The sequence below is a fragment of the Corvus hawaiiensis genome, chromosome 13, assembly GCF_020740725.1.
Source record: "Corvus hawaiiensis isolate bCorHaw1 chromosome 13, bCorHaw1.pri.cur, whole genome shotgun sequence".
Classification (NCBI taxonomy): domain Eukaryota; kingdom Metazoa; phylum Chordata; class Aves; order Passeriformes; family Corvidae; genus Corvus; species Corvus hawaiiensis.
This window is the reverse complement of record NC_063225.1, coordinates 4,716,455-4,738,668: the sequence shown is the minus strand read 5'-3', so window position 1 is coordinate 4,738,668 and position 22,214 is coordinate 4,716,455. Positions and strand designations below refer to the sequence as shown.

The 22,214-nt window shown below is 41.8% G+C and overlaps 1 protein-coding gene across 6 annotated transcripts in view; it reads left to right on the top strand.

Moving 5' to 3' along the window:
* The window catches only part of ARNT2 (aryl hydrocarbon receptor nuclear translocator 2), a 98,954-nt gene that overhangs the window by 30,172 nt on the left and 46,568 nt on the right, over window positions 1-22,214 (top strand). For 5 of the 6 annotated variants that reach the window (XM_048317598.1, XM_048317594.1, XM_048317592.1 and 2 more), the window contains exons 3-6: window positions 389-436; window positions 3,494-3,538; window positions 6,106-6,319; window positions 8,235-8,448. In XM_048317598.1, the coding sequence (XP_048173555.1) occupies window positions 389-436; window positions 3,494-3,538; window positions 6,106-6,319; window positions 8,235-8,448 (521 nt within the window). The remainder of the gene's footprint in view (window positions 1-388; window positions 437-3,493; window positions 3,539-6,105; window positions 6,320-8,234; window positions 8,449-22,214) is intronic. The other variant, XM_048317597.1, reaches the window with a different exon arrangement.

Genomic DNA, 22,214 nt, shown 5'->3' with positions numbered 1-22,214 from the left:
ATATCTATGAGAATGAGACAATAACACTGCCTAATATAGGAATCTAATTTAGATGTCTAAATTAAGAAGATAATCTTCCTAGTCTGTCTGTGTAAGGCGTGAAGAAAGAGGTTCCTGCTTTTTGTGGCTCCCTGGAGGAGCCAAACTGGTAGGCTGGGATTTGGCCCAAGGAAGGACTCCTCTCTTCCACTGCCTAGAGAAGGTCTGGGACATAAATCAACTAATGAGCTGCTCCTCGGACTGGAGAGTGTGAGCAAGACTGGATTCCTCAGTCGTTAACACCTCTAGTCAAAGCACAAATCCAGCAATATTGAGAACAGCTGGCTTGAATGTTCATGCCACCATTGCCAAGGACTTGATTGCTGATTTGGAAATCTTGCTTTTACAGAATGGACTTTGATGATGAAGATGGGGAGGGGCCCAGCAAATTTTCAAGGTGAGCATGTACAAAGAGTTGGCCAAATCACTGACTTCTTTCAGTGGGGAAAGACAGCTGTCATATTACTGATGTTTTAAAAGCAATATAAATACGAGTGAAGAACTTGCCAACATCTTGACCCAAATACTAGTTACTCTTTTTATCAGCTTCCTCTGAAAATTAGGCATTCTGGCAGAAATGTGCCTGATGTAGTTATTGGCTTATAAAGCTGACAGTGTGTGTGTCACAGTTTCACTCTGCAGCTATATCAAATGAGAAAATTTGTGATTTTTAGCTTATTATTTCAACTGCTGTAGATGAACTTTGGTTATTTGACGTTGCTGAAGTTGTCTTTCGGCCACTGAAAATGAAATTTCATTTCTAAGTTTTTTCAGATGTTAATTGCTTGTTAAGACAATTTGACAGATCCTAGAGGTGGATTGTTTTTTTAAAGTTAATGAGCTTTACATTATGTACCGTTAAGTGTAACTGAATAGTAAAAATTGACAAAAAAATGTTAATTCACACGGAATATTCAAAGCTAGAAATAAACAGTAAAGCCTCATTGCCATTTTTTCACTTTTCCTTTTTTTTTTTTCTGGTCACACTGTTTGCATTTTTTCATTAGAAACCAAGCAGCTGCAGTGAGGGGTGTAGGTACTTTGAAGCCTGTGGGTAACTGCTGATTATCCAAGTTGTAATTGCAGCTCTGTAGCAGCAGCCCTGTTGAAACACAGCTGTCACTGTAGGGTTTATTAACAAGGTTATCCCAGTCAGTCCGAAGGAGAAGTGTGCTGAAGATACACTGTGACACCATATCATAATTTACTGGATAATACCAACAGCACTCCTGTTTGGTTGATGTCATTTACAGAAAGGCTATTCCAGTCCCTGGTGTTAAAACTGGTGATTTGAGGGCTTAGTCCTAGTATTTGCTAGAAGACACATGTTATGGGAACAAGATTTGTGAGGAATGGGACCTGATTTGTGCCTGCACAAGCAGCAGGGTTTCTGGGCACATGGGGACACGTGTATTGGTGCTTCCCCATTCTGGTTTTGGCCTTTCAAACTTTGGTGGTGTGTTGAGCCAATAATTCCATTGCTTTTAATGGAGAGGTATGCTGTGCTATGCTTAGATACAGCTGATTTTAGGTGTCAGATCAAAATCTGATATTTACATTGTAAATGTTGTATAGACCCGAGATTGTTCTGTTTTTAGAGAGTACAGAAAACCCATGCAGAGACACCCAGAGCTATGTTCAGACATCCTCTTCGAGTTATTCCCTTCTCCACATTGCTCCCATGACTTATTCCTAGCTTGTTTCGGTCAAAATTATTTGATTAATAATAATAATTCGGTCAAATTTATCAAAGAACTGCTGTTTAAATATTGAAGCTAACCCAGCTGGCTTTGACTGGAGTGCCTGAAGGAGCATGTGTGCAGAGCTCAGCTGGGAGCCTGGAAGAGAAAAACCAGTAGTTGCAGGCAATAACATCTTCAGCCCAGTCAAGCAGAGATGGATGAGGAGAGAAGCTCCAGGCTCATGGGAGTGCAGGAGCAGTGGTGTTAGCTCAGTGCTCCACAGGAGGTAACACACTCTGCTTCCCAGGGCTTCCAGCTCAGCTCAGGTATCCCTGCATGGCACCTCATCCTCACACGGAGCCTGTGCATGTGCTTCCCCTGTAATGTGCCCATTCCTTACTGAATTGGTCTTTTTGCTGAAAATTACTCGGATTCAGCCTGTTCTCTGGGCAGAGTTAAGGGGAGTAAAGTGGTGCTGTCACTTGAATGTTTTGAGGGTGCTGGTGTTAAAACACAACTTAAAGAAACACGGCTCAAGACTCGTTCAAGCTTTGTCTTCAGTGTTTGAGTGAGGAACTTGCATAGGTGGATTACTTAAGATTAGTTTTAATTTGTTTCAGACAGAAATAAAGAAAAAGTTCACTATTGATTTGTTAGAAGAGGAAAAACATGCTTGTTTAGGCTGTACTACTTTTTTAGCTAATACCTGGGACCTTCACAGGCTGTCTGTTGCAATAAATTACATCATTTTGGAAAGGTGTGAGTCTAGTACAACATCTCATTTAACTGTTCTTGAGCACTTACACTCTTCACTTCTAGAAAAGCCATTACCTTATTTTTGTGTTTTCCAAAACGTACATTTTGTGTTTTGGAACTAGCAGTTTGATTTCAAACAAATGAGTCGTCCTCAAAATCTAATTTCAAATGATTAGTGTGTTTTTTAGGAAAGAGAAAGAGGAGCAGCATTTAATTTTTTACTGAAATGTCACATTGCTGCCTGTCTTTGGGACAATGCTTCAGAAACAGTGAAGCTTTAGTCCCACAGGACAAAAATGCCATTGGTTTGGATTTCTTCCATGAAGGTGCTGCTCAAACACCACACATACCTGGCTGGGCATCCAGCTTCTGTTGAGTTGTGTAGGAATGAGGTACCTGTTTACTTCTAGGGAATTAAGCCAGTTTAAATTTCACTTCTATTTACCCAGCATTTTCACCTGCCTGGCTGCCTCTTGCCAGCCTCCACAGCAGTCAGTACAGTGTCTGTACCTACAGAACTTTTTCCTGAAGGTTCCCTTACATAAGGCATCACCCTTCAGCCGTGTCTCTGCCCTCCTGTGTTATCTGTAGACCATCAGTGCCCTCTGCTGAATGGAGGGAGCTGTGGTTGCAAGCTGGAACAGATACAGCCCGTTCACTTCCAGCACAGCAATGAATATTTCATGGGCTGCCGTGGATTAAAGCTCACTGGTGTTTTCTGTACTGGTGCTGCTTGTTAAGTTTCCCAAGAAATCAGTGTATGTCAAAGTGTTTGCTTAAATCCACTGAAATGTGTCTTCTATTTTTTTAAATATACAAATGAAGCTTCTGAATTGGCATGGCTTGGAAGTATCATCAGACTCTGTGTTTTCTTTGCTGTATCATTCTCATTCCCTCGTTTTTCTTGCTGCTCTTTGTAACTGTTTGCAGTTGTGAATTTTTTTGCTTTCTGCTGTGTGTTGGCTATCATGCAATGCATAACCCTTGTTGATTGATGTACTATCTTTTGTTTCTAGGTATGATGGTGATCAAATCACTGGTGATAAGGAAAAGTTTGCAAGGTAGGCGTGTCCTGTAGAGCTCTGCTGCTGAGAGAAAAGAGGGGGATGTTCGTGTCCAAAAAATCTCAGTACGTGTGCCTTAGCTTAGAGAGATGGTTATTTTGCTGTAGGTGGGATGATCAAAGTATTGCTAACACAGAAGGGACAGGTAGGAAAAAGGGAAGTCAAACATAGTTTGCCCCCATTTTTCTTTTATATGATGCTGTTCATACTAATCTTTTGGCTGTTCCAAAACTGCTTGAAATCAGAATTACAAACCCTAAGTGGTTTTGGATCAGCTTACCAGTATCCCAAAATTTTATGTCCCTCTGTAATTTCCATATAAATTAATTTCCGTATATAAAAAAAAAATTTAGAAATGACAGAGTTAGGACATTGTTCTGTTCAAGTTTATGAATGCCAGGATTCCTAGGACACACACTTTGGAAGAGGAGCACAGCCCCTCTTTTTCTTTTAAGGATTTAAATTTGAACTAGTTTCAGGAAACTTTTGGGCTGTTGTCTGCTTGAACATTTTCACAGCCAGTAGATTAACATGCTATTACTTCCTAGCTTTTAAAATCATAAATGAAATGGACTGTTGGGCTACTCTTTTTCTCTCAGGAAGTTTTACAGTCTGTTTACTCTCTATAATGGTTGTTTTCAATGTCCAGAAGTACTAAAATACTTGAGTGGTAGACAATGTAATATGTACTTTTAAGTGTAAAATGTATGTTGAATATGTCTGTTCTTTGTCTCTCTCTCTTTTTTTCTTAATCACCGCTTCTGTGAGAATGCTGAACTTAGAGCAAGCTTTCATCATGTAAAAACACTTTTTTCTTCCCCATGTCCATCTTTATCTGCGTGTCCCAGCTGACTTGTGCACACGTGTGCTCTGTGTACACGTGCACTGTCACACCAGCTGCTCTGTGTGGTGTGTGTATGATCCAACGCCCACAGGCCCTGTTCCCTCCTACATCTGTGCAGACCCCCACACAAGGGCTGTTCCTCAGCCAGGTGAAATGAAAGGTTCACTATTACAGAGCCATAGACAGTGACCTCAGGCAAGGCTTGGCTGTAATTTACTGAGCAGCCATGGGCTGTCACAGCTGGATTTTCTGCTTACCACACAGTAATAACTACTCTGCATGTAGCCCTAACAAGTGGTATTTCTGCAGACAGTGCCTCATGCATGTAACACCTGTATGTGCAGGGGCAGGATACCCAAAGCAGGGCAAGCCGTGCCTTCCTTCGTTTCAGGAGGCAGCATACAATTCTTTCCTGCATTTTAAGAAAAGGCTTCATTCCTAAAAGTGTCCCAAAAGTGTGCCAAGCCCTGCTTCTGCTTTCATGGTCAGTCTTCATAGCAGTCAGCTCCAAAGAATGTTGCAGTTTCTTTTAATGTTGTGTTATCACATCAGTCAATGCTGGTGGACTCTCCAAGTGATCACCTCTCACATCTTGTTGGATCAGCCAGCGATCCCACAAGACAATGCCATGCACAGCTCATTGAAATCAGTGGAAGATGCTGCTTTGACAACTGAAGCATCATCTACCTGTCGTGTACTTGTATTTAGCTGCCACCTGACAGGTACAGTATGAGAAGAATAAGTGCTGGGCACTGAAGCATTCTAGGTCCATTTGGGCCATTTCAAATGTATATATTGGTGTGATTCCTTAATGCCAGTCAAGCAATGGTGATGTCCAGAATGGGAAAACTGAACTCTGAGATCTTTGTTTCTGAAAGGTTTTGTTGGGTGTCCATTTTGGGATTTCTCAAATTTGACTCACCACCTCAGCCATATGATTCCTCTAAAGGATGACAACATTGCAGCCCAGCCCAACTTGGGGCAGCATCAAGTACTGTCATTGTTGCTTCCCTGCTGTGCTAAATTGTCCCTGAACATAAATTCCAGTCTATGTCTGATGAGCCAGATGTTTACTTGCTGTCTTTTGTACTCATTTTATTTACTTATTGGGATTTTTTTTTTTTTCGGTATGTACTGTTATCCCATATATGGTCCCAGTGCTGCATCCTGATCCTGCAGGCATGTAGTGACTCCCTGCAGGGATATGGGATGTTCCAAACAGCATTGTTGGGGATCTGTGTTGTCGTTGAGTGGGGTTTTTTTTCATAAGTCAGTGCTGATGCTTCCTGCTGACCTGATCCAGTTGTTAGTGAGAGCTTTCCTCTAAAGCACACCTTTCATAAGCAGCTGAGAGATGCATCACAGCAAATTTGGGAGTTTGACTGGAGTTGGCAGATGTCAGTTCCTCACACATTTCTACTTCATTTTTGTCCTTAAACCAAAGGAGATTAAACTGGTTAAGAGATTAGGGCCGCGAGCCAATAAGTAGGAATACGGGTTCTTTTCACAGCTATGGGCAAATCATATTTATCTGTCTGTGGCCTGGATTTTCTGTCTGTAAACTGAGAGATAACAGTTGTTGGCTTTGTAAAGCACTTTGCTCTCCTGGGGTGCAAGCAGCGAAACAAATGCGAATCATTATGATTCACTACCTCCAATTCAGATATTTACACCACTCATGTCTCTTTTCTGTTGCTTTGGTGTTTCTTTAAATGCTCAGGGAGAATCACAGTGAGATCGAGAGGCGCAGGAGGAATAAGATGACCCAGTACATCACCGAGCTGTCGGACATGGTGCCCACGTGCAGCGCCCTGGCTCGTAAGCCTGACAAGCTGACCATTCTTCGGATGGCTGTTTCCCACATGAAATCCATGAGGGGCACTGGAAACAAATCTACTGATGGAGCTTACAAGCCTTCCTTTCTTACAGAGCAGGTAGAATTTACAAAAATGTTGGTTTTCTCTGTTTTTTTGGTCTTAAAAGATGTGAGGAAATGCTGAGAGGAGTAGAGCCTTGATCCGTCCTGTAGCGTAGCAGCTGGTACCAGTTACATATCCAAGGTGTGAATACAGAGAGTTTTTTGTGACTGTTTGAACTTGATCTTTGTGACTGTGACAGATCTTTCTTTTAGGAGAATCAAATTGGCATTCTTATCGTGGTCTGTCCACCTGAAGAACAAGTCACTCGCTGCCTCGCAGAAAGGAATTTTCACCTCCAGATCTGGGTTCTTCCCATCCTAACAAAGATTCTCTAAAATAAGTAAAAATGAGTCTGGAAAGACCTGCCTCTCCCTCTGGGGATTAGAGGAAGGTTAAAAACTTTGTTTAGTCTTAATGCTGGCGTTCCCAGCAGCTGAACTGGGCAGAGATGAATCCCATCTGTGCTGGCTGTGCTTGGTTGCATTTTTGATGGAAGAAGGAGGATGCACCCAGTGCTTGAAGGAAACCTGTGTTTACTGAGTGCATTGAAAATTCCTACCACCTCCATTGTTTTTGGAGTCCTATGGGTCTAATGTTCATTTTTGTGGTCTGAAGTGATTTAAGCACTTACACATGGAAGTTATGGCTGGAGGCAATACTTCTTTCTCTTAGATAAACAGCAGCTGCTGCTGACCTCTCTGTGCTCACTGCTGCTTATTCCAGCTCTCCTGAGGTGTGTTTCTGGAGGGACTGTGCCATTCTGCTGGTGGCACACCCTAGTCACTTCTCATTGCAATTTCTTTGGGGTTTTTTTTTTTAATTTTTAAATTATTTTTAAAAATTTTTTAAATTCTTGCAGAATTACAGAGTTTTTTCCCCTCTTTTTTAATAATTTGTGCAAAACTGTTTCTATTATCCTCAGTATAGTGTGGCCAGCTGTGCTATGAAGTTTTTGGTTTAGTCAGTGGTTCAGGATCAGTGTGCTTTCTCTATAGCACAGCAGCAGAAGTTGACAATCTGTTGTTTATTGAGATGAGTTATCCATTTCTTAGTAGCTTGCCAGGTTTTTATCCTCACTTTATCAGCTAATACCTACCACTTGCACACTAACCCTGCTGAGCTTTCTCGCCTGGAATGGGACTGGGGTTGTCCAGAGCTCTGTGTTTGAGTTCCAGGTGCAGTATCTTAAGAAGCTCTGGTGGTCACTGGAGCCACCAAAGGCTGTTCACACTTGTTTTCCAGGAGTGGTAGTTGCCATCCTTTGCTGTGAGAGGTTTTCAAGCTCTGTTAAGGAAAGGTAGAACTTCTGGGTGATGCTGAGGCTTTGTACTCACAGGCTGGAAAAAGAAAGCAAAAAGCGATGGAATCTTCTTGTGTAGTGGCTCAGGCCCCCTAATGGAAGAAGAGCCTGGGGATTCTTTCCTTGTTCCCATTAGGTTTTCTGCCTTTTATCCAGTGACTGTTTGATTTACAAACAGAGCTCATCTTGAGCAGGGCCAGGGGGAACCAAACTAGAAAGTCTTACTGGTTTCTTTCCAATTAAATTATTCAGTACTTTTAATTAAGGGATGAGTTTGCCATGAGTTAGAGCTGTTCATTTCCTCTGTTTGTACTCTGAAATATCTTTTTTGTTTTTAATGTTAGATGCCTATCACAGTATATGCAGTGAGTATTAGTTGTTTATTTTCCTAAAGTGCGTGGAGATCACCAGATGAAAGGCAGTGAGGGAAAACAAAATGTTGTTTGTTATTGAGATGGGCAATTTATGCCTTGCTGCGAGTTTGGTTGTATTGTTACATCAGTGAAAATTTCTGTCTGGGTTTTGATCAGCTACTAAGATCACAAGAAAACAATATTCTGTAACAGTGACAAATGTTATATTTAATTCCCTTTCCTGGCTGGCATTCTAATCAAATTATTTCTTTGGAAGGAACTGAAACATCTTATCCTGGAGGCTGCAGATGGGTTCCTGTTTGTAGTTGCAGCTGAGACGGGAAGAGTGATCTACGTATCAGATTCTGTGACTCCTGTGCTAAACCAGCCTCAGTCTGAGTGGTTTGGCAGCACTTTGTATGAACAGGTTCATCCAGACGATGTGGAAAAGCTGCGAGAGCAACTGTGTACATCTGAAAACTCTATGACAGGTCAGATATGTCTGATGTATGGTTCTATGTGTTCAACATCCCTGGAGAGCTTTTCCTGACATTTGGAGTGCCTGGTTTAAAAATCTGCTTAAAGTGAAACTCAGCAAGATTAAACTGTGTTTTCTTGCAGGCAATGCAGTAACATAAATCTTTTGAGTGACTGCATTTTGCTTCCTATTCATCTGACTTCAGTCAAGCCATCTTCATGTTAGCTCTACATTCAAACTCTGGTTTGGAATCTGGATTGTTCTCAGGCTTGGTTTGGAAATCTAGATTGTTTTCATTTCATCCTCAATGAACTTGTGACTTCTTTACAAGTATGTGTTTCTTTAGGGCAGTGTTTAATTTGAAGTCAAAAATCATACTTTAGACTTTTCTGTTTTCATACAAGTTCCTTGTGGTTTGCTAATCAGAGTCTTGCGAGGAAAAAATCCAGTGTTTGGCAACTGAAAATATACTGGATTTTAATCATGAGGCTCCTGTGCAGTAGTGTAAGTTACTTGTAAGTTAATTACCTATCATGTTGCACGTAAAACTAAACCATATTCATATCTCCTCTGCAACTCTGGCTTTTACAGTTATACATGCTCAAAGCTGCCAATAGGAAACTACCTTGTCTTTAATAGGATATGTGTGTGCTAGAGCTGAGAATTAGCTAAATCCTGTTGTAACTCAACTTTGAAAGGAGGAAACCTAACTTCTCTTTTTATTCTTCATGTATTATGCTTATAGCTGAAGGAAAAAATGTAGGGGATAATATTAAAAAGCCCTGATCCTTACAAAAGTCACATAATTTCTTTTTGCTTTAGTAGTTAAGATTTCTGACCTGGTTTGCTGGAAGTTTTGTTGTGTTTCATAACTCAGAGGACAGTGATCCCGTTTTGAGTGAACCTGCACACTGTTTACAGCTTCCATGTCAAAACAGTGCCAAATTCATGATTTCCTGTGGTTTGAATGTGATGTGGTTTTGGCAGAGCTCTCATGTATTCAAATTGGAAGCTCAAAGCAAAATTCTGTGGTGAAAATCCAGATGGATAGAAACCAAGTTAACAGGGGAACCTGTGCAGGGCAGAACAGCTGAGTTTCATACCACGAGACTTGCTAAAGAGCACAACCTCTGTTTTTATTATGTAGCCTGGAATACATTTTAACGTACGTACCATCTTGTCCAAGAAGTGATTGCTCCAGAGCCTCAGTGAGCAGTCATGTTTTGACTTCCAGAAGTGCTCAGTTATGGGACTTAACCTGCTCAAACTAGAGCTGGACTAGACAAATGCAGAGCACTTCTGAAAACCCAGCTCTGTATTTTTTCCAGCCTTAGCTATGGGCTTTTCTTCTGCACTGAATTGATCCGTAGCCAGTGGAAAGAGAAGTTCAGTAGTATTTATAGAGCGAAATCTTTTCCCTGCCTGAGTGTTTTGGAGTTGTCAGATTGACACAGAAGGCCTGTAAATCTGGTGTACATGGAGAGCTGAACATTTTCCCAGTGTGAGCAAAGTAGGGTCGCCTGCTCAGCTTTTTGAGTCGTTTTGTTTTAAAGGTGTGGCTGGTGAAGTGCAGTAATTTCGTATACAAGTAGTTCTGTCAGTCTGTGGAGCATATAGATGACCAGAAAGCTCTAGATTTATTATTTTAAACTTGTATTTCCTTGGCTCCATAAGGTACCATTAAATAAGAGAAGCAGTCTTCTATAGGGACTGTCAGTCCAGCCTCAATTTGTTCATAAGCAGCATGCAGCAGGACTTCAGCACCATCACTCCACTCTTGCTCCTCTGAGATACCTTTCTAGGAGAGAGCTGATTCTAGAGTCAATTCAGCCAGTTACACTTCCCTTGCTGTAACACAGGCCACACTGAGAGTAGCAGCTTTGTAACAGGTCCTGAGTGAAATACTGCAGTGACCTGGAATAATGTGTGCCTTAGTGACATTTTAGAAGATGTCAAGGAGGCAGATTCATATCCTCTGATTCGGTGTTTATTAAACCACGTTTTCATTGGCTTTCCAAAGGCATGTTTCATGCAGAACAAAGAGCAATGTAGACCTTGAAAGTGATGGAAACCACAAGCCAGTCATCTGCATGTGAAATGGTTTTTGCTCAAAGTGAAGTTCCCTTCAGGCATCAGGAACATCCTCATCTTTTAGTGACCTCTGGCTGTTGAGCACAGGATCTGCCTAGGTTTTCAAGTGAAAGTGTAACACTATGTTATGGTTTTTAATTTTACTCTCTTCCTCAATTTCTCAGGGTCCATTTTCTCAATGCCATAACCTCCCCCTTCAGCCCTTGAGCTGGGGAAGCAGTGACAGAAAGGAGAAACTTCACTTGCCTTGCTGCAGATCCGAGCAGTGTCCCTTGGTTGTATTTGTCTTGTTGTGAGTGCTGATCATTAGTGCAGTGATGCTGGGATTTTCCCAGCACCTCTTAGCAGTCCTGCTACGCAGAGATGCTGCTCCAGACCCTGAGAACTTGGGAGGCTGCCACTGCCAAAGGGGAGCGACAGGGAACAAGCCAGTGGAGGAAGCAGGCTGCTGCTCACATTTCTGCCCCCAGGAATAAGACTGGGACTGGGGCTGTGCTCACATGAGCATTTCTTTGGCAGTCACACAGCTTATGCAATCCTCACCTCATTTCACCCTCTCCTCCTTTGGCATTTATGTGGTACTACATATGAGTCACATCAAGGGTCTGATCCAGCTGAAAGCTGAACTAAGCTAAAACCTCTTGGTTTTGGTAGAGACAACTCTTTGGCCCACCTTATCCTGGGGTTTCTTGAAGTCTTCTGAGTCCTAACACCAAGGAGAAGCAGGAAGTGGATAGTTCGGAGGAGACAGGACTTCAGGAGTTGTAAAATGTGTGTCAGATTGAAGTGCCTGTTAATCATGGCCTCAACCATGTGGTGTGTTTGGGGAGTTCATTGCTTGCTCTTCTTTGAAGTCTTAGGATATGGGGAAGGATGGATAGTTGCTATTTCATTGTGTGTCCTTGGAGATTTTATTCCCTGGAAATGGAACAATTGTCTGCTTGTTTATGGTGCATTAATTGCTAACACATTGTAGCAACAGGAAAGCTCAACTGTGAAATGTATGAAAGATTTGAAATGATCTAGCAAAGAGCAGCTGAGCCGTGATGATGGCAACAAATAGCACTCCCAAGAAGTCTTTATGTGCGTCATGTGCATGATTAATCGGAACGGGGCAGTTATTCAGAGTGATAATTCATTTTCCTTTTCTTTCTTTTCACTTTTTCTTTGTTCTTGAAAATCTGCAGATGTCAAAATAAATCACTTCAAATACGGATGAAGATCAGATCCCACAGGAGGATCTGTTAACAGAGACCTCTTTGCACTTAGGGTGCACCAGTGGAACTTGGTGGATGTTGGGTTCAGGTGCAGGCTCAGTCCTAGTACAAGTGAGAGCCTCAACATTTGCAGACAGAAAATGTCTAATGGTGCAGGGAACAGACAGAAAATGTCTAATGGTGCAGGGAACAGACAGAACTTAGATTTAAGTGCAGAGAAAAAACACTTTTGAAGAATTCCCCTGCTACATTAACTTCCAAAAAAACCACTGAGCAAGTATTGTAGACTGTCCATCTATTAAAATACAGTGTTCCAGAGCACTTTGCAAGACTGATTTCTACAAATCTAATTCTCCATAAGTAGTTCATGAAAGAGAATAGTGATGAATACAGACACCTCTGTATGGTTGCCTGGAAGTATCCCAAATGATTCCATGATGTGTCTTGAGATGTGTCAGGGCTGTAAGATCCCTGTTCCTGCACCCAGCATCTCCAGTGGTGCAAGTGGGAAACACCCAGGTTTGTCACCTTCAATTCTGGGCTGCAGGCAGCATGGCACATAGAAATCCAGCTATAACATCTCCCTTCAGCCTCACCCTCTCTGCTTAGACGAGGCAGGCAGCAGGATATGTAATCCCACCCATGACAAAGGCTCCTCAGGACAGTCAGGTTCCCCAGGAGTCCTTGCAAACCATTTCAGCGGAACATTTAAGGGGTGCTGAAAGTGCAGAGCAGCGGCTGCAAGAAAATGATGGGAACCAGAACCTCTACAGCTTTCATTTTCAAGTGATTCAAAAATGACTAAGTCACTTCGCTTGCTAACTGAAAGAGATTAGTTGAGGTTACTTCTGGGCAGAACTTGTATGCCAAGTTTAGTCTTGGCGTGATCTTTTATTGCCATATTTTATAAGTGCGACAAAGTAGAACTTCGTGATGGAAATGGTGACTGACCACAGCAAACGTTGAGCTGATAGGTGTCCCTTGAGAAGAAAAGAGCATTGTGTGACAGTTTTCTGTGGTTCATGTGTAGTATGGAAGCATCATTCCATGTTACACAAGCAGAGATTTGGACTGGGGAACCTGTCTCACAGAACCTTCTAATAACACGTTGTCTTGCAGTGATGATTTCAGCTTAGGCAGTTTTCTGTCCAGCTGCAAACCCTTGTTACCAAGCAGCCACAAAATCCAGATGTTGTAGATACTCAAATTGTGAAAACGAGAAAATTAGTGTTCAGCTCGAAAGAGGGAAGTGCCAGAGACCAGAGGCTCACCAGTGGAGAAGCAGAGTAAAGCATTCCACAGCACTGAACAGATAATAAATAACCATGTGAAAGTGAAGATTAGGGATGACTTTTCTCCTCAACACATACTCTTCCTGAAGATCAGCACAGGATTTTTTGGTCTGTGAGCTGTCTTTCACTGCCATGTCTGTTTCCCAGCTCTGATTTCTGCATGATCTTTCTTAGAAGAAAGGGGGTGGTTCTCATACTGACAACCAGCCAAGGGAATGCAAATGTGTTTTGAACTCTGACTTTCCATGAATTATTTAGAACTCCAGCTGATACAGAGAAGAGCTGGATGAGACTCCTATTTGGCTTCCCATATAAAATTCTCCAAAGAAATTCAAAGACTGAATTGAGGCATGACAAGAAACACAGCCCTGGCAAATACAGTTCTGTCCTGCCTTAAATGTCATCATCAGTAACAGTAAAACTTATGTCTAATGGAAAAGTAATACATTATCAAAACAATGTATGGGTTGAGTTCTGCACTATACTGGCAAATCACCATATTAGTTTCTCCACATCCACTTACAAATTGTATCAGCCTATTTATTAAAAAAAACAAAAAAGGGCAAGAAAGTCTATTGTAGGTATTTGTGCCAGAAGTTCTATACCAAAAATATATTGTCAGAAGGTCTGTCTTTCCTCTGTCTTTTGTAGACTTGTCAAAGATTGATACTCTTCTACTCAGAGCTCTTAACACTCCTTGAAAAAAAAAGAAAAGAAGTAAAAAATCCCTTTTTTCAGGGAAGTGTGTTCTTGCTGAGACAGTTGACTAAACAAGAAGCTGTCGTAGAGCTCCTTTGGGACTTTGTTCTGTAGCCTTTGGTTCTGAAGAGCACATTTATCAGAGGTTTATGCATCAGAAAGGTACTCTGCGTGTGGAGGGCTGTTTCAACTGACAGCACTTGATTTCTTTATTTTTTTTTTCATTTCTGTCTGTGAGCTCTTTTAAGTACATGAATCCTAAAGAACCATCTGTCTCTGAAACGTGCCCAGCCCAGCAGATCAGGAAGTCAGAGAACAGAGAATTAAAACCAGATCCCAGTATTTTTGATTTTAACATCTTAGTACAGAATGACTGACTAGTAAGACTGTTGCCTCAGGGCAGGTAGGGAATGAGTTGTATAATGTTTTGTTTATAGGGAGTTAATAGCTACTCATGCTTTTTATCCCAGGAAAAAACAGAGGTTCCTCATCAGCTGTTTTCACTGAATGTCCAGGAAGCACCACAACCTGTAGAGTGAAGACAAGCAAGGCACCCAGTAAACAACACACAGCAAAGCTGGTGGGATGGGAAGGAGAGAAAGTTTCCATAGACATGATATGTCCTGAATTCTTTTATGTCTCTGCAGAACTGTCCAAGACTTGACTCAGTATTTTATGGGATTTTCCACCCACACACACATACCCACACAGCCCCCACTTTATTCCTTGGAGGGGTGGAGGCTGGAGGCAGCTGTGTCAGGATTATTGTACCTGCAAAGGAAGGTAACAGAGAGATTTTTGAAAATAGATGCTTCAAGACTGTGGTTGCCCTGAACAAGGGACAATTCTTGCAACATACTGCCATGTATAGAATATATATGTGTGATTGATGTGAACAGAATATATCAGGTTCCAGTCTGTTTTTACTGTAGAAAAAGCCCATTTTGGCAAGGCATCTTTTTGTCTTTTTAAGTGTGAAATCTGGAAAGAGACTTGCCTTGTTGTTGACAGCTACCAAATCATCATGTGATACCTGTTTTTCAGTTAAAGTTATGTGGTCCCACTGGCATTGCAGAGAGTGAAGAGGATGTTTCAGATGTGAGACTTTCCGTCCACACCAGCCCATTGCTGTGCCGTTGTTCCAGAGAAAAAGACCTGCCCACATTTTTTTGGACTGTTTGTTCTCATAGCAGGAGGGTCACAGTGCCAGCCAGAGATGGCCTTAGAACTTGGGCAGTGCCAAGCATAGGAATTTGTGGATTTTCAACTTCAGTCTGTTCAGCCTGCAGGTTTTTTACTGGAGGAAATGAATGTCCTGCTTCTTCCATCCCCATTCTGTTTGCAAGTAAATGAATGAGTGCAGGAAACGAGGAGCCTGTGACTGTAGGGCATCCTCGGGTGCCATTCCTGCCCTTTGACACACTAGACGGTAACAAAGAAATAGGAAAACACATGGTCTGCCCTCAAAAAATATGTACTTCCAAGTGATCATATTTTAAATGTATGGTACATTTAATCTCTCAAACATTCCAAGAGAATTTTGTTTTCCTTTGGTCTCTAGGACTGTTTCTGGGGGGAAAAAAAAATCCCAAATGCTCGGAGAAGCCAACTATGTATAAAAGAGTTCAAAAGCAACTCCTACACAAACACAGTGGTCCAGTGGTCTCCCTGCTGCTCACACATTCCATTTGGGTGGATAGTACTGGAAGGAAAATCAGTGATAATAAATGGCATTTTTTAAAAATTACTTTGGTAATTATAATGGTGGTTTAAAGAGGTCAGTACATGCTTTTTCCAAAACAGGGAAAGAACTTTAGCCTAGTACTCCTGAGACAAACTTACTACACCTGATTAGCATTAGGGAATGCTTCTAGGGTGAATTTTCAGGTGTTTGGACATGCGCGTGTAAGTGGGTTTTGTGGTTACCATTTCTTTTCCGTCTTCACCTTGAGTTTCCCACTCAGAAACTGCTGCATTCTTGGGTCTGTTATCACAGATGTTGGACTGGATCACTTTCTCTTGCTGGATTTCAAGGGTGGTAGGTACTTCTTTAATGGTCAGTATTTGTTCAACCTGCTCTGTTTTGTTAAACATGATGAGATATATGGAGTTAGTGGGGTTTTTTCCCGCCTTTCAAAAATACTGGTGTTTTCAAATACCCAAACAACTTCTTTGGTTAACACATTGGCAATAAAACAGTCCAAGTGTGCCTCTTGGAGGGTTTTGGCGCTGGCAAACTTGCAACCCTCTCAGGTGCTTCTGTGCTTTGATGGCAACAGATGCTGGGAGAGCTCAGCCTTAACATCTGCCTTGTGGAACAGGAGCTTTGAATGTTGTGTTGTCTCAGTGAAGTCAATACAAGGCACTAAAATATTTTATTATTTGTGATGAGTTGTAGTAGCAGCCTAGGGAGGCGTGGGGAGGAGGGGTGCCTTGTGTGTGGTAGTATTCCACCCATAATTGATTTATCCTGTGCTGCTGTCATCTCTCCATCCTTAGCTGAGGCTCAGCTCTGTGGCAGCAAAGGCAGCACTTCTAGGTCTTTGATCCTTCCGTGGCCTTCCACAGCTCCCACTTGTTCCTCTCTGATACCCTGCATGGAGCCATGGAGGGAAAAGCCTCCTGTGTGGCAGCTCACAACCAGGGTGGGAACGTGGCCCATGGGCAGTGTTCTTCAGTTTGAGCTGTTTTATTGCAGTCCCTTGGATGTGAACTTACATCATCAAACATTCTTCTTTCTATTTTTGCAATATGGAGACTTTTGCCTGGAATTTTTAAGTGTCTTGAGTCTTTGAAAAGAGAATTAAATGATGTATGTATACGTACATATAATACTATACTATAATGATATATTTTGCCCCTCACACCTTATTTTAATTGAACTAAAGAAGTAGTCTGTAAAAACAACCAGACAGCATCCTTGAGCCTTTTTCTCCTCCCTCTCTTTCCCTTCTCATGTGTTTAAATTTAATTCTGTCCACAGCAAAATATCTTACAAGGTCATCTTGTGGTCATTATTTATTTCCTCTAATGAGCTATTCCATGGTGTGTCACTAGAGCCAGATTTCAGAACCAGACAATACTAGTATTTACTAATAAAGCATATAAATCCCAGTTACTTGAGTTTGATAATGAAGTACAAATAATATAGAATGCCAGGAGCTGAGGCTTTTTTGGCAAAAGGGCTTTTCAGTAAAGCTTCTTGCTGAGCATCCAAGTGAAACAAATAGGTTAATTTAGGAGCTACTTACAACCTTTATCTATTGATTTATTATGCAGCTGTGAATGGTAGAAAAATAAATTATGTATTCCAGTGTTATTTTGGATAGCTGTTCTGTCCTGGGAGTGTCTGCTGACGGTGCTTTGGAGTTTCTGGGGTTTCCATCCCTTTTTCTAGTTAGAGAAAGTCCAACTGTCTTTTGAGGAGCTGTTTGTACCTTGGATCACTGGCAGGCCTTACTATGATGGTTTTCTCCAGCTCAGTCTTTCCTTCAGGTGGATCTGATATTTGTGACAGAAGGGATGCCCAAATCCCAGATGCCCAAATCATGGAACCATGAACTTTGTCATAGGTGCTTGTTTAGGTGCCAAAAACACCTGCAGAGATCACAGATAGATGCTGTGTATTTATGTCTAGGGAGAGCTTACACATCTGTATGGGCTTCTATAAGCTATTTTATTTAGTATTCTGAAAGTGTCCCATGCTTTAAGTAACCATTCTTGGGAGTTCAACATACATTTAGTTAAAGTGTTTTGTGGGTTGATTTTTGAGGGGTTTTTTTTTTGTGTTATAAATGAACATTCAACATATGCTTTGAATTATTTGCTCCAGTTTCAAGTCCAGTTTTTCCAGGTCCATCAGCAGAGAGACTTGCATGTGATCTGTAACACTATCCCTTCAGATAGTCCCTTAAAATTAACTGAATAGCAAGGCTCAAAAGCCCACATAGTTTCCTTTTTAATTTAATTAAAATGATGCATATTTGCCCAACACTGTGGAGAATGACATGATGCAGACTGGTTACTCAAACATGAAGGCAGGCACAGCAGGGACCTTTTGGCCTCGTGAGCTTTTATAATAACAAGTTGTATTAAGCAAACAACTGTGTAACATGAGGGGTTTCTTATTGAAAAACAAGAGGGGGTGAGAAAGCTTTTCAATTTCCCCCTTGTGGGTCAGTGTCTCCAGCTGGTAAGTAGGAAGCAGACAGATATTTAAAAATAGGTGCATTTCAATTGCATTACTTCTTTTTTATTTTTTTAACTTTGCTGTTGATTGGATCAACTCTTCATTCTATTGTGGGAATGTCATAACTTGACTCTAATGCTTATACAACGCCTTTTGCAATTAGATGATGTAAACCTTAACATATTTAGAGAGGTTCAAGTAATCCCCCCGAGAAGCTAAGCTAGTGAGGAGAGTGAGCTTTCATGGTTTATATTTATAATCATGAAATAGTTTTGCTTGGAAAGGACCTTAAAGATCATCTCCACGTTCCACTCTCCCCCCCTGCCATGGGCAGGGACACCTTCCACTGGACCAGGTTTCTCAGAGCTCCATCCAACCTGGCCTTGAATGCTTCCACGGAAGGGGCATCCACAGCTTCTCTGAACAGCCTGTGGCAGGGCCTCACCACCCTCAGAGTGAAGAATTTCTTCCTCATGTCTAATCTAAACCTGCCCTTCCTCAGCTGAAGGCCGTTCGTCCTTGCCCTTTCGCTGAATGCCCTCGTAAAAAATCTCTCTCCGTCTGTCCTGGAGGCTCCCTTTGGGTACTGGAAGGGGCTCTAAGGTCACCCCAGAGCCTTCTCTTCTCCAGGCTGAACAATCCAGCTCTCCCAGCTCCTGCCCTCTGAGCATCTTTGTGACCTTTGGGTTAATTTATTTCAGGTTTTATGCTGATACATCCAGAGGTTACCACTGCATATAAAGATAAATAAGACACTCAGCCTGTAGTCTTCTCTTGGAAGCATAAATTGAAGCTGATTATGCCCTGTTAAGCATATAGGTGTCATGGGATTTATATGGACTTACTGAGAATCAGTGTGCATTACATTACTGAGTATTTTTATCTACAGCATGTTGAGAACTCATATTAGTCATGTGAGCTTGGACCCTGTTCCTAGCTGCACCTCTGCTGCTGGCTGACTGCAGGCAGGAGAAACCATTCCTTTGGGTTCAGTGTCCTCATGTTCAAAATAACAGTAAAGGTGTAGAAGTCCTCTGGAAGTTGCTGTGATGTCTGCTGACAGCACATGTGCTCCAAGCCAGTTGTCTATTTTGTATGTCAACACATTTATTTCTCAGTGTATTAACAGTGCTTTGCAATGTAGTGGTGTGTGCAGTGGGGTAGGGTTATGGGGCTGCTTCCTGCTGCAGGACAAAACAAGGATGTGAGGGCAGGGAAGCCCCAGCCTGGAAGATCTGAAGCGGTCTCATAACATTCGGGTGGAAGGCAGTGCCAGCTTTGGAGCAAGAGCAACTGCATTTTATCCCTGCCACCCCACAAGTGTCTTGGTTGGTATGTGTGCAGTATAATCACAGCTGGGAAGTCCTGTGTGGTCCCTGATGTTGTTCCAGGCTGTGTTGAGGCTGGCTGATTTTACAGTTCTACTGTATTCTCAATGGATATTAGTATACCAATGTCCCCTTGGCTTTGTTCTTGTGGAGGATTTGCCAGGCGCAAAATCCTGAATGGCAGAGGAGAGAGGTGTAAATGTGCTGCTGTACAGCAGGTTGGTAGGGTGCAGTCCCACGTGGGCAGATCCCATCCTCTCTGTAGAGTCAGGCCAGCTGGGAAGCAAGAGTGGGCAGTGTGCATGGGGAGACCTTATTTCCACCTGCAGTGGTTCTTTCTCCTTGAAACCTCTGAAAGGATCATGATTTTAATATCATGGAAGATTTAGATTGCATCAACAATCTCCACATGGTAGGAACGTGTCCATTTTTGTCATTGTCCCCCCCACCTTGCCCTCTGCCTGGTCCTCAGTTTCCCACAAGCCAGGGATGGAGGTGGTGATTCTGGTCCATAAAGGCTGTGGTACCAGTAAGGGATGACCTGTGCTACCAGGCACCTGCCAGGCAGAACCAGGGGCTCCTGCACCACAGGGGAGACAGTCTGGAGAACAGACCATTTACTCATTGAGGAATGTGAAAGAGGAATGTTACAGTAAACAGCAGGACAGTGAGTATTGCTTTGGGAGCTGCGCTGTAACCTTGATGTGAGCAAGAGAGGCAGGCTGTAAAAATCAGCACTGGTTCTGGGTGCACTGGGTAACTGATGCCAGTCTTGTGGTTCTGCCCTAACTTTGTAATTTTAAGTTAGGATGGTCTTAAGTTCACCTGTGTTTTGAGTATTGATGCTATTCCTATTGCTCATGTGTTTGCTTTCCTCTCGCTGAGGGGGCAGAGAGATGCACTTCTTGTCAGTACAGTTTTATTGGGATTGCACTGTTTGGTGTGTACTCTGATATGGGTATGTGCATGGTAGGTACATCTTTGCTTTTATGAGCCTTGCCTTTATGTAAATAATAAAACCCCAGAATGCTAAGAAAAAGACTGTCCGTGCTCATTTTCAGATTGTTCTATTTGTATATTGCAAACGTCTTCTGGTTTATGTAAATATGAGTTCCTGGAAGGAGAGCCTTCCAGTACTGTGTTTGCATGGCAGTTGTGATTCCTAATGTGTTCTGTAATTTTTTTTTTTTATATTGGAATCCACAGGGTGGATGTATATTTATTACACTTAATAGAGCATAAAGCTCTTGCTGAGCTGCACTAAACACGAGGTAAAATTGTATCCCTTACATTAGTAAGGCGTACATTGTAAAGTTTTTTTTCTTTCGTTTTACTTGTTGAATTAATGCAGAATAATTGCTCTGGCATAAGCTTATCAAGAGTAATTTAACATAAATTGATCAAATTTAGGCTCTTTAATCTTACTGGAGACATTTTGTTTATGCATTTGTAATGCATCTGTTGTTTTGAAGAGGAACTCGGTCAGCTGAGCACCTCAGCTGTAGTCAGTGCATATGTGTAAACTGATAAATGGCAGTTTCAAGAAGAGTTTCACCTTGTCTTGTTGAATTTGACTGTTTATCCCAAGCAGTGACCTGTATCTTGATTCTCTACAAACTGTAGAACAGTCAAAGATTTTTAAGCTGATCTTTTCTGCTAATTTCTAAAGATTTAATGTACTAATACAGAGCATCACCACAGAAGTCCTTTGTTCCCTGACCCTTTAGTTTGAGGGTGAGCTCACACTTGGAGCTGTGTTCAGCAGCAACAGTACCTTGACCATCACTTTGTTTTTATTTTTAATTATTTCCTCTTGTTTTCCTCCATCCTTGTCTTGCTTTTTCCGGTTTCATAGTAAGATAAAGATGGTTTTAGTTTTCATAAGGATTTTTGGGTGCAGTATTCCTGTGTTCTGTTTGTCTTCCTTGAGCAGCCTGTGGAGTATTTTTGATGAGCACAAAGTCATCTTTTGTTACCTTGGCCAAACCAAACTTAGTTTATCCTTTATTTTATTTTGCCTGGAAAGAAATACGTGAACAATCAGTGGCTGAGAATAATTATGAAATATCTGACTTTTTAAGACAAGATGTTATCATCTGAAAGGTGAAACTTGCTGGGTTGGTGAAGGTGTTGAGGTCGAGGTGAGAGTCCATATATTAATTCAGACTGTTTCCCTATCAGGCCCATGATTCTGTGCAAGACAAAAGTCCATCTACTGATGAGCTAGAAGGAAATGGAAAATTGTATCATGTACTTTGCCAACAGTATATTTGTGCACATGAGGCCAAAACAAATTTCTTTTGAGATCTGTGAGCTGGGTGTTTCCATGCTGCAAACTGGATGTGAGCACTGTATGGTTGTTTCAGACCCAACCATTCCAACTTGCACTGAAATTTTTGCAGAAGAATGCCCTTATGCAACCACCCTTCTTTATAGCTGCAGACTGCAGCATTCTTAGGAGCTGGAAATCCAGCAGAGAAATCCATTTGTGGTAGAGTTAGGCGTTGAAGTTTATGGAGTTTTGAATCCACAAAAAAAAAAAAAAAAAAAAAGAGAGAAACTGAAAAAAGTGAAAAGAGCAGACTGTGTTTGATTACCGAGCTATAAACCTTAGCATGCAGTGCATAAACGTGGAGGAACAAATCTTCCAACAGGCTGGTACTATTGTGTGAAGGTGGATCTGAGCCAAACGCCCAGATTTGAAACCCCATGAACTTCAGTAGGCCCAGGCCAATCCTTGGCTTAGCTTCATCTCAAAACATTGCAAGCACAGAAAACAAGTTTGAACATTCTCAGTAGCAACTGGAGATCCAAAAGGGGAAGGTTTGTGCATAATCCAGTCAGTGTTTGCACACGCAAGGGGCACATCAGTGCCAACATGAACATTTGCTCCCTTGATCATCATGAGAATGTTTTTAGAGCATCTTTGCAAACACCCTGCAGGGAGTGTTTCTGGCATATGT